General features: G+C 42.5%; 1 protein-coding gene across 3 annotated transcripts; it reads right to left on the bottom strand.

Moving 5' to 3' along the window:
• Positions 1-482: 482 nt before the first annotated feature.
• Positions 483-10,612, bottom strand: LOC143339836 (copine-3-like). 3 transcript variants are annotated; one of them, XM_076761334.1, is made up of 17 exons: positions 10,482-10,612; positions 9,150-9,298; positions 8,532-8,711; positions 7,980-8,054; positions 7,810-7,881; positions 7,643-7,723; positions 6,496-6,585; positions 5,425-5,523; positions 5,121-5,207; positions 4,967-5,026; positions 4,697-4,830; positions 4,392-4,446; positions 4,213-4,264; positions 3,965-4,098; positions 3,431-3,667; positions 3,011-3,123; positions 483-1,791 (listed from the first exon to the last, which is right to left on the bottom strand). In XM_076761334.1, the coding sequence occupies exons 2-16, from the start codon at positions 9,279-9,281 to the stop codon at positions 3,013-3,015; spliced, it is 1,599 nt and encodes a 532-aa protein (XP_076617449.1). In that variant the 5' UTR covers positions 9,282-9,298; positions 10,482-10,612; the 3' UTR covers positions 483-1,791; positions 3,011-3,012. The 3 variants fall into 3 exon arrangements, with proteins under 3 accessions (XP_076617449.1, XP_076617447.1, XP_076617448.1); XM_076761332.1 differs by lacking the exon at positions 3,011-3,123 and having other exon boundaries at positions 10,482-10,600; XM_076761333.1 differs by lacking the exon at positions 3,011-3,123 and having other exon boundaries at positions 10,515-10,580.
• Between the last annotated feature and the right edge of the window lie 550 nt (positions 10,613-11,162).

The raw sequence follows: 11,162 nt of genomic DNA on the forward strand, positions 1-11,162 counted from the left end.
CAAGTCAATCATTAGTAAGGGGTTAGAGCTATATACGTAATGGTAAAATGGGAACAGACATACATGGTGGTGAAACATGATAGACATCCAAGTTATATCAATGGATAGTGCCATAAATAACATCCCAGATAATGTGTATTTTCATCATATTAATATCACCTCAGTCAGTACTAATTTGGTTAAATAGATGGCACAAAATGCTGTTTTTGGCTTGGTCTTCCAGTAGATGGCAGCAAAAGCCTGCGTTTCATCTTTGACTTGAGTACATGAGACAAACATTAAAACGCTCATCATTCACAAAAATAACTTCCATAATCCAAAGTTTTAAATGCACTTAAACTCACAGCCAGCAGAACAAGGAGTGCCGACATCTTTCTACAACTTCCCACTGTCCTACAATACTGTGACATTTTAAAACAAGTACCACTCAAACGTCGACGGGGCTGTCGAACTGCTAAACGTGTTAAAAAAATGTTCAATTTGTATTGAATTAGAGGTACTTTATTGGCAAGATTGATGCACTTTGTGTACGTTCACACTAAGGCACATTCCCCATTTCTGTTGGAGTACTAAAGCTAGAACACTACATGATAGATGCTTTATAGCTCTCATCGTACAACCATATAAAAACAATTAATACATCACAACAGAAACAGACATACATGAAATAAACATGCATAGATTTTGATAAGCAAAATTGTATCTAGTTTCTACTGAGCCAGCATGTTTAATACTGATATATATTATCACTACACGAGCCAGTTTCCCAGACAGCAATGAAACCTAGACTAAATAAAAAGCCAATGCCCATATCACTGGAAAAAAAAAAGAATAAAAACAAAATCATTACCATCTAGGGAACTCCCTGATGTCTTTGTTATCTATATGCGGAGGCAAAGCAACCCAAAGGAACTGCCACAATGGTGGACCACAGTGAACTTCCAAACACAGTGAGAGTGACAGGATTGGCACAGCACAACCAAATCTATGAGGAGACCACATTCTGATTTCAGATTCAACCTTAAAGGTACAAACAGCGCTGGGTTTACACGGTTTTGTCACCCACACACAAAATAAGTAAATCCCTGGCCTTTGTAGTGCATGACGTTATTTTTGGAAAGTGCATGGGGGACGCATGGGCAACAATAAACATGAATGCAAATATATGTGCCAGAATAGCAGCAGCTGCAAAGCCACTAGGTTATAAATACATAATTATGCTACTAGTCGTACTGCAGCTTGTTCTCTGAGGCTATCAAGACATATCTGAGGACATCGTATATTTGGGAGGCGGTGGAAGGGGAATGGAAATTGCACTCTTCTGATGCAGGCTAGTTTAAATCAAGTGCAGTGCTTCTGTAATGAGAATGATGTTTTGCATGAGGTAGCCAGGTATCCTGGAGCTGTTTAAGAGCGCAAGAGTGCCGAACAACTTATTCTTTCAAAATAATGGAATGACTATGAATACACATGGATACTAATCTAACAACAGCTGGCTCTATTTTGACACTGCTAATGTGTGATGAGAGTGGCTGGGGCGTTTATAGTTGGCAAAGCTGTATGCTGGTATAAAAGGGTCGAGTTAGGCAAGAGTAGGAAGGACATTTGTCTGATTGCGTGATGAGATGAAGCTGTGTGTCTGGTTTCTTCATTGCAGTATCAAATGGTCCCTGAAGGGTTTGGTGTAGGATTGTTGGAGTTGGGTGGACTCAGCTTCATGGTATTGAAAAACTGCACCAGCTGACCTGGAACTTCTGCCAACACGCTCTTAGCCAGCGCTTCTCGAGGAGCCTGGAGTACAAAAGGGATCAGTTTAAGTATGAAACAGTAAAGAGGAGAAACAAATGTCCATTTTGTATTGTAAATGATATGTGATCATCATCACTGTGGATTGAAAATGAATGGGATGTGAATGAGATGAAGAAGGTTAATGGAGATGAAGAAGGTTAAAAAGGAAAATTCCACCCTTTTAAATTTCATTGATCTTTGCTTTTCACTTCATTTTGTCACAATGCGACTTTTTCTGGCAAACTCTAGAGGAGCTGCGTGTGCTTTACAGATGGAGCGAGCGGTGACAGCGACAGAGTGCAGCAGTAATGAGCCCTGAAACCTGGAAATCAGGAAGCATTGTTGCACTTCCGGTTCCCTTGTCTCGAGGTCAGTGTGTGTTTGGCTACATGCCTGAACTGAGGTCTGTGATTGACACAAGCTTAAGAGGTTTTTACATTTTTGTGGTACAACACAACAATACATCAGTAAATAGAATTTTGAATCTTTTTCGTGTCCTAAATAAGGTGGGTGCTAAATTATATTGAAACTTTCCAACTTGTACATTTATCAGTTTATATTAAAGCGCGTGACGTTTAGCGTAGCAGGAAGCTTGGTGGTGGTGATGTTGAAGTCATGCAGCCGTAGTGTAGTTAGCTTTTCTGGCGACTGCATTTAAGCTTCAAAATCAAATGGAAAAATCCTATTGGCTTTAGTCAAGGGAACCAGGATGATGCCTCCTTTCCTCTTTTTGTCTAGCTTCAAAACAATTCACAATTCATTGAAGTGGTGATGACAGACTGTTGACACTAGGTGACTACAGAACAAAACATGACCCTACACAAAGACTTTTCTCATGAGCTTGTGCTCATTGTGGCATGCAACATTTTGTTTACCAACCAGCCATACCAACTGAGTTTGGATTGTGTAATGAGTCTAGAAAGAGGGCAGGTGACTCACACCATACTGTTGTAAATATATAAAAATATCATGCGTTTACTGAAGCTATGTTCAAAATATCTTGCGGTCTGCATTTGGCTAAGTAGCAATTAGAATTTGTGAAATACCAAACGAAACAATAACATCAGTATAAAGGGAAAATCAGATCACAGAGTTGGAAAAGTTAGAAGGAAGACAGAGTTAAAAAATGATGATAGCAGTCACTACATGCGAGGCAGTTATTCATACAGGCCAAGGAAAGGCTAGGATGGTGGTGGTGGGGTTTATGAAATATCTGGGGTACCCCTATGAAGGATTGGGATCGTGTGGAGGCTTCAGTTTGAATAAATTGAAGAAGGAGGCCACTTGCTGCGGTAACTCGGCCAATACGCTTTGGGCAAGAGCCTGGCTGGGCGCCTGAAAAGAGATAAATACACAAGTGCGCTAAGTGAGATCTCTGTCCGGGACTGGGACTTCCTGTGTTTGGGCACGCATTCTGGCATTGGATGGGGACAAGGCTACGTTTGGATTTGAGACGCTGAAGCCTGTTAACATGAAAACTACCTAGTGAACGTTTAAAGAAAAGCTTGAAATGTGTGAAGTTTTTATGGCAATGAGTTGCCTTCTTGAGGAAAATCAGCTGAAATAACAGCAAACATGATTAGCATGCACCTAAAGCAGTGAGTAATAGAAAAAGGTGTCTAATGTTCTAACTGTGACTTACATTTTGAAACTTCCTGAATGGCACAAACTGGACTATGTCCCGCGTGGCAGCCTCGCCAGTCCGAGAACGCAGGCATCCATCGTCTCCATCCAGGAACTCCATGGCACTGAAGTCCGCCCCGCCTACCCCGACAATGATGATTGACATAGGCAGACGGGAGGCATTGACGATGGCATTGCGTGTCTCATCCATGTCCGTGATCACTCCGTCAGTGATGATGAGCAGCACATAGTATTGCTGCAGATGGAGAGAGATATGAAGCATACCAGCCCAACACGGTCTGTGGTATTATCCTAGACCTCCTGCCGCTTTGGATCAAGCTATGATCAAATCCTGCTCCATTATGAAAATTATGTAGAAAGAATTAGGAAATGAGTACTGACATGCATGGAAATGACACGCACGCACCAAATGAACTGCAAACCAGATTCCTTTGTCTGACATTCATGGGTGGAGATCTGCTTGATCTGTTAAACATGAGTCTCTCTGTGCATGTAGTGCTGTGAGCCTGGCTCTGAACAGGTCGATACTCACTGCTGCAGTGGTCTGCTGGAGGGCCTGTTTAGCAAAGCAGGCTACATGGTTGATGATAGGGGAGAAGTTGGTGGGACCATAGAGTTTGACCTGGGGCAGACACGTCCTGTAGGCCTCCACCACACCTTCAACGCCTAGTACACACACACACACACACACACAAAAAAAAAAAAAAAAAAATCTGTTTCAGCCTGTCTGAAAATCTGCATGTCTCAGTTCACCTACAGTGCGACTAACTGAAAACATACCTGCACAAAATGGATTTGCTGGGTTGAAATTGAGAGGAAACTCGTGGGAAACCTGTTAAGAGTAAAGCACAATTCCATCAGATATCAGGTCTTGTGCCAAACCACCATAAAACATTTCCATCGGATTCAAACTCCATGAAAACAACAGTCTTATGTGTTGCATGTGTTTGTGGTCTTACCTGCCATGTGGGGGGAATTTGGGCTCCAAAGCCAAAGGCGGGAAACATCTTGTCGCTACACAGGAGGAACAAGCAACAAGCACATAAGTGACAGATTTTGTCATTTTGACGCAAACCATTCCAGCTAGTGTCACCACAAAGTTCATGCTTTCACCATCACAGCTGGATGGGGGTTATGATCATACTACTTCTATCATCAGGACATCTCTGACAGTGAGAAAAAGGTTGGCACTCATTTTCACAAATGACAAATCTCAATATGAAGTTTTGAATGTACTAGACTGTGTTTTGTGCGTCACACACACCTGTCATAGTCCTGGATGACATTGCCGACGGACCAGATAGCAGAGAGGTACTCGTTAACACCCTGAGGACTGATGTAATGCAGAGACTGAGGAGACCTGGGATCCCCGTTGGAGCCTGTGAAGTCAACGGCCACCTGCCACAACATTCAGGGTGCCAGCAGACATGCAGGTCATGCATGGAAATAACAGATACACGTATCATTGGGCTCATTAGTGACCCAATAATACAAATGAATAAAAACAGGCAGTACTAAAGAAGCCAGAGCTTACAGTGAAGTTGATCTGACAGCCTCCCATAACATAATCCAGGAAGGTATATTCTTTCACCACCTACAAGAGAGTATTGGAGAACGTCTAATCTGAATCCATGCTTTAATCAAACCGGTGAACACATTCAAGATACAAAAAACGAACGGTACATCACCTGGCACTGCTTCACGCTCACAACACCAGAGTTCTTGTAGCCCTTCTTCTTCTGTTTCTTTTTACTGTTGACACATTCAAACTCAGCCTGAGGACAAAACACAACAGCATGGGTGTCCATGTCAGTGCCAGAGGACCAGAAAAACTAAAGTAGTGTGTTGGAATTTTACATTTTACTAATTCAAAGTGATTTGACCACCACCAAAACCCCCTTTAGTTACAGAAACACAACACTTAAGTAGCATGAGCAGCCTCAAGCTGGTCGAGGCTCTTTGTTGTTACATCCAAACAATGTAAACACATACCGGAGATGTTCGTGATGCCTCTTTGAGGCGTGTCATTGTAGTCTCAAAGATTCCAATGAGATCGTGGGAGCCATCGTTGTCATGGTCGTAACACTCAACCTGGCAACAGGTAAAAACACAAAGTGATGTGAGAAGCAAAAAAAAACCTAAACAAAAACAAGTTAATCCTTCATACACAGAACATAAATACAACTAAAGGATGAGTTCACCCAAACTACATTTTTAAAAAATGTTGCAGATGTCACTGTGAACCGCTTTTAAAGCAACGTCCCAATGTAATATGATCTGTACATTATCTAAAGTACCCCCCCCCCCCCTCTTTCCCACTGTATTCAGCCGGAGACAGATTACAGAAATCTGGGCAAATAAAACCAAAACTATCTTCAAGACAAGTGGTAAGTGAGAGAGGTTTTGTTGTATTTGAGTGAACTGGCCCTTTAAGTTTATTGGAAAACTGGAGGTGTAGAACCCAGAAGAAACAAAAACGTGCAAAAGTGAGATTCAAAACACAACTACTTGTCTTACTAGCGTATGAAACAGAGGCTAACAGTAAAACCACTAAAACAGGAGTATGAGTAGTTTCAGATGAATGCGTTTTTATGGCAGGAACAAGCTGGATGAAGGAATCCTGGACGTCTAGAGACCCTGCTGAGGTGAGGTCTTGTATTTTTCCCCAATCTACTCCACTCACACACTTCACCCATAAAGTGACGGGAAGATGAAAAAAAGACACACAACGTAATGCGCTGGGTAACTCACTTGTACTGTACAGTCGGAAACTGCTTCCTTCCTGACATGTTCGCTTCAGAAGTTGAAAAAATATATATCATCAAGCTAGCACTACATACAGTCTAATCGGTTAATATCTTTTGAAATAGCAGCGAGCCCACAAAATTTTGCTCTGAAAACCATTTACACCTTCAGAAAAGGTTGTATTATGCCATGACCGGGAATATACATAATGCCACTGACATCAAACTAAAACAAGCAGTGCCAGTGCAGGTGAGGCAGCAGTTTAAACAGACACATTTCAGATTTGCAAATAAAAAATGATGAAAGTATTACGAGTACCTTTATAGGTTTATCCATGTCGCCTCCACAGAGAGACTGCAGGGGGATTCGAAAGGGTCTCCATGTTGGATTCAGGTTGTTCTTCACCACCTGAGGACACAATTAAAGAAGATTATACAAGAGCAAAACACTCATGAACAAATTTATATCAAAGCAAAGCTTAAAGTCTAATGTCAACTTCTTTTTCAAAGTATTGTTATTAGCTTGCATTATTAAGAAGGAAAAAAAGGGTTATTGAGAAATATCAGAAATGCTTCTTCTCATCTCAGTCGGCTGAAGTCATGTCTGTATTTGACTGGCAGCCGCTGTCAGGCTGAGACCCGGCAGGGAAACCAAAGTCAAAGTAAACAAAATGGTGCTGTAGCCAGCATGTCATGAGCAGACAGCGTGTTCAGAGTAAGGAGCACCAGCACTTACCCACACAGAGGTGACATTTGCAGGTATGTTTACCTGCTGTTTAATGTCCTGCAGCTGAGCAGATAATTTGCTCTCAAGCCTGCAAACTGATGTCAGCAGTGCACTTTTCACTGGTTAATGTTTGTTTGGTCGCTATGGTGCAGGAAAAGACGTGTGTCTATGTTTGTAAGTGAGATGATAAGGAGACTTTAGCAAGGATGTTAATGCGGGCTGATATTCAGAGTCAGTGTGCTGTGTAGCAGCTGTCTGGCTCAGTGTGACCGTGTGCTCAGGATATGGCTCAAGTTACTGCTTAGGTGATTTCTGTGATCACTGTCACCACATCCGTTTTTGAGGTTTTGTTTTTATTCTGTATCAGTTGCTGATGAGACACCACTCTCAGGGGAGTACAGGAAGAGCTTTACAGAATCTACTGCTGGGTGGGAAACATATTCTAACTTTATTATGACTTTGATTGGACAGAAGGGAGTATAGCCCAACACACGTTATCTCAAAGGCTGTGATGAAACACAGCTGAGATATCTGTTTTTCTCCTTTCACAGATGGTTGAGTGAAAATTAAACTGTTCATCTACCAACAGTTTTCTTAACTCCTTCTAGGAAAGGGACCATTTTGTTATGAGAGGACAGAAATTACAGGTTAATATTACAATACTTAACGTAAATTGTAGCTTTCTTTCCAGTTTATAAACAGCCAGTAGCAGCACTGTCATTTGCATGAGTATATTTACCTCCGTCCTGTGAGCCAGCTGCCATCCAGTTTCTGTCTGCTTGTAGAACTCCAGGTAAGGGTCGGACTTCCCGAAGAAATCCTGTGAATGAAGAAAGGAATGAATCCCACCAATACGTAAAATGCACCCGCATATCTAAAAATGAACCTGACTAGAATCGCTTGTACCTTGTTGTCCAGTTTCCTTGCTTCAACTTCAAAATTCACCGCCCTGTTATCTTTGATTTCTTCTGCACTGATCTACAGGAGAACAGAGGAAAAATAAATAAACAAAGGAAAAACATGAATGTAGTCAAACAGCACTGCAACATTTCTGTCCAGCTCTCTCAGCCACTCACTGTGATGGTCCCTTTGCCCGCAGGGGATTTGTTCTTCAAGACAAGTGGTCGGGTCAGTTTTTTGCTGGACACAACCTAAAAGACAAGTAAAAAAACATAAAGAAGAAGCAGCCACAGTAAAAGCACCAGAACAAATCAACTCATGCTGCAGAGCAGTGGGTGAGTACAATACAACAGGCTTCAGACTGCAAGATAAAAAAAAACATGCAAAACAATCCGGCAGCATAAACATCTGGGGTCAGATTACACCGAGAGAGTCTACACAGCAACTGTTTATCAGGGATGTTCACTCCTCATCTCCAACATAGTAAAACAGTGGTATGATATTACACCACAGCACGTGTCCTTTGTGAAACAGCGGGGAAGTGTAGACCAAAGCTTTAAAAACTGCTCGGTGAAATTAAAAGAAAGGCATTGAAACTTTAAGCACACACCTTGAAGTCAAACACTGACGGGGGGATTTATGAATTATCGGCTTAAGGACGGCCTTGTCCGAACAAGTGTTGTGAATGCTGTGTCGTATCCTTCCGGGAGAAGAGAGGAATGCCTTACCTGGCCCATGGTGCACTCCAGTTGCCCCAGGAAGTCATCGTCACTCAGGTCAACAGTTTTGTTGTCGATGTCATAAATCCCAAACCTCAACTTCTGCACTATCTCAAAGTAGTAGTCGAGGACAAACTTTTTTGCAAACTTCGGGCAGAGGCAATTCTGGACTTTCTCTGTGCGTGCGACCTGTTGGGAAAGATTAGACTGTTTGAGTTTCATGCACACATTTCAAGAGATCCCCAAGTCTCAGAAGCAGTATTGCTGTAGACTGTCACAACCTTATAGGAAGCTATGCATTGGCACACTTGCGCTGATGAAAGAGGAAATGGAGATGATGTGATTGCTGGTTTACACAACACTGACATTTCCATCAGGGGGTTAATGATTAATAAGGCTGCTCTGACATTTTCTCTAGAAAGAGTGTCTGTGACATGACTCACCACACCTCTATTATTCTTATTATCCCCCATAAGTTTCTCAGAGCACAGAAGGATTTTGCCTTTCAAAATAAATGTACTTCAGGAACAATGACTGACATTCAGACCAAATTAAATCAACCAGCTTTGCCATCAACCGTAAACCTATAGGTGCTCTGACATTAAATGACCCAGCCACCCTACTGACCTCATACCACTGGGAATCAGAGCTGCTCATTAACAGGACACACAGAGGATCAGATTTGGAGCCGATATCTTTGTCCAGGAGATTCTCACAGGACACAGTCAGCTCCACCTTGGTCACACACTGAGCAGCCATGGCTGACTGGTAAGAAGCTGGAGAAACAAAACACAGGGGCATCACTGTGAGAGCAAAACGTGTTTAAATGCAGTACTTGGTACAGTACAGACCTGACATGAACTACAGCTAACTGACTGTGGTGGCTAAATTGCGGAGATGCTAGTCAAGATTCATTAATCCTAAAAGGTGGACCTGGGTTTTTACCTTATGGGCAAGCTCTACCTACTGACGTTAGCCAACACCTAGCATCAGATGTAGAGTTTAGCTAGTTTTGGTGCAGCTGTAGAAAAGTGAGGAGCTTCGCTGAGACAAGGCCTGCTGAACCAGAAACCGAGTCTCATGGAAAATGTGACACAATAACATGAGCACTAATGAGGTCGAGCTGGTGGGAAGGATAAAAACCCGACGTCTCTACGTTACAGCAGGCGAAAGTAAAACAGCTAACGCTAGGGTAGATAGACGGAGACTCCCAACTGAGTTCGCTCACGGACGCGTAGCCCCAGGTGGTTTAGACGATCTATCCCGCCGGATTATATTTCACGTATTATCATATATATACACTGCCCCCTGATTATATTTCACGTATTCGTGTCATTTATAGCATATATTATGTATTGGCACACGTATTATTTCTTAACACCACTCCAGTAAGAATAACACTACTGGATAAAACGACGGCGGAGTATGCCATTGCCTGATTACTAGGCCTACAACAACAACAACAACAACTACTACTACTACTACTACTACAACTACTACCACAGATACTGAACGAAGGATACAGTACATCGTACTACCAAACCAGAGGCATGGCGAACTCAAGAGTATCTGTGATGTGACGTTAACTGACCGGAAACGGAAAGAGGATTTATCCACCACTTGTTAAAACGTAACGACAAAGTCAATTCATAGGCTAATGGTCATACTGTAGGTGTATTTGAAACAATATGTCACTAATTATATGTCAAATACACTTGTACGTAACAAAAAACTAACATAAAAAAAGATAACTAGCTCCGTTATATGTCGGTGGGCTCGATAGTCTGGCTAGCGGGAGAGTGCCGACCGGGGATAGTCCCGCGTTGGGGTAGACAATCAGGGAATCAACGCTAGCAGGCTAACAGCTAATAAAACTGCTAAGTTAATAAACTGGCAACTAGCAGGTTTGTCGTGTTACCGTTCGCAGATAACCGGCTGCTAATTAAAATACAAACTTACAGTCTGAAGTGTCTGATACGGTACAGGACTCACAGGAAAACACTGAGGAGATGTTTGTGGCGTTAAATTATTCGAAACAGCAACTCCGCTGGGTTGGAAGGTTAACGCCCTTTTTACTCTGAAACTATCGCGATGAAATAAAGACTCCGCTCTTTGAACCCTGCCTTCAAGATGCGGAGAAGACGCCCAGTTGAAACGAGGCACCGTTAGGTGTGCTGACATCCCAGTTTGTAAAAGCCACGGAATATACTTTCACACGGAGGTCTTTGCAAAATATTGCAAATCTGAGTTTCTTCTCTGCCTTGAAGTGCTTGGAATTGATTGTTATGTACAGTCATGATGGTTTAGCGTGCGGAGACGACCATGCACCATCCTCAGGGGTCACAGTGTGTAACTGCACCAAAGTCTACTGGGTTTACATACGCGCTGTCACTGTCGGCCTCAGGTCTTCTTCAGTGCAGCACAATGTTCATTTTGTAAATTATGGTCGCATTTATAATAAAATGGATGACTCTGCAGGGTATGCTTTAGGATGCGGCTACCTTGTGATTGACAAATGGCTAACACGGCATGTCCTCGGGTTCTCAGGCAAATCTAATCAGCACAGAGGCGTAGCAATGCGTAGCCTCCCCAGCTCCACCCTTTCGTCCCGTCCATGGTTCAAGCCACAGGTTCCCCATA

The sequence above is a fragment of the Chaetodon auriga genome, chromosome 21, assembly GCF_051107435.1.
Source record: "Chaetodon auriga isolate fChaAug3 chromosome 21, fChaAug3.hap1, whole genome shotgun sequence".
Lineage (NCBI taxonomy): Eukaryota > Metazoa > Chordata > Actinopteri > Chaetodontiformes > Chaetodontidae > Chaetodon > Chaetodon auriga.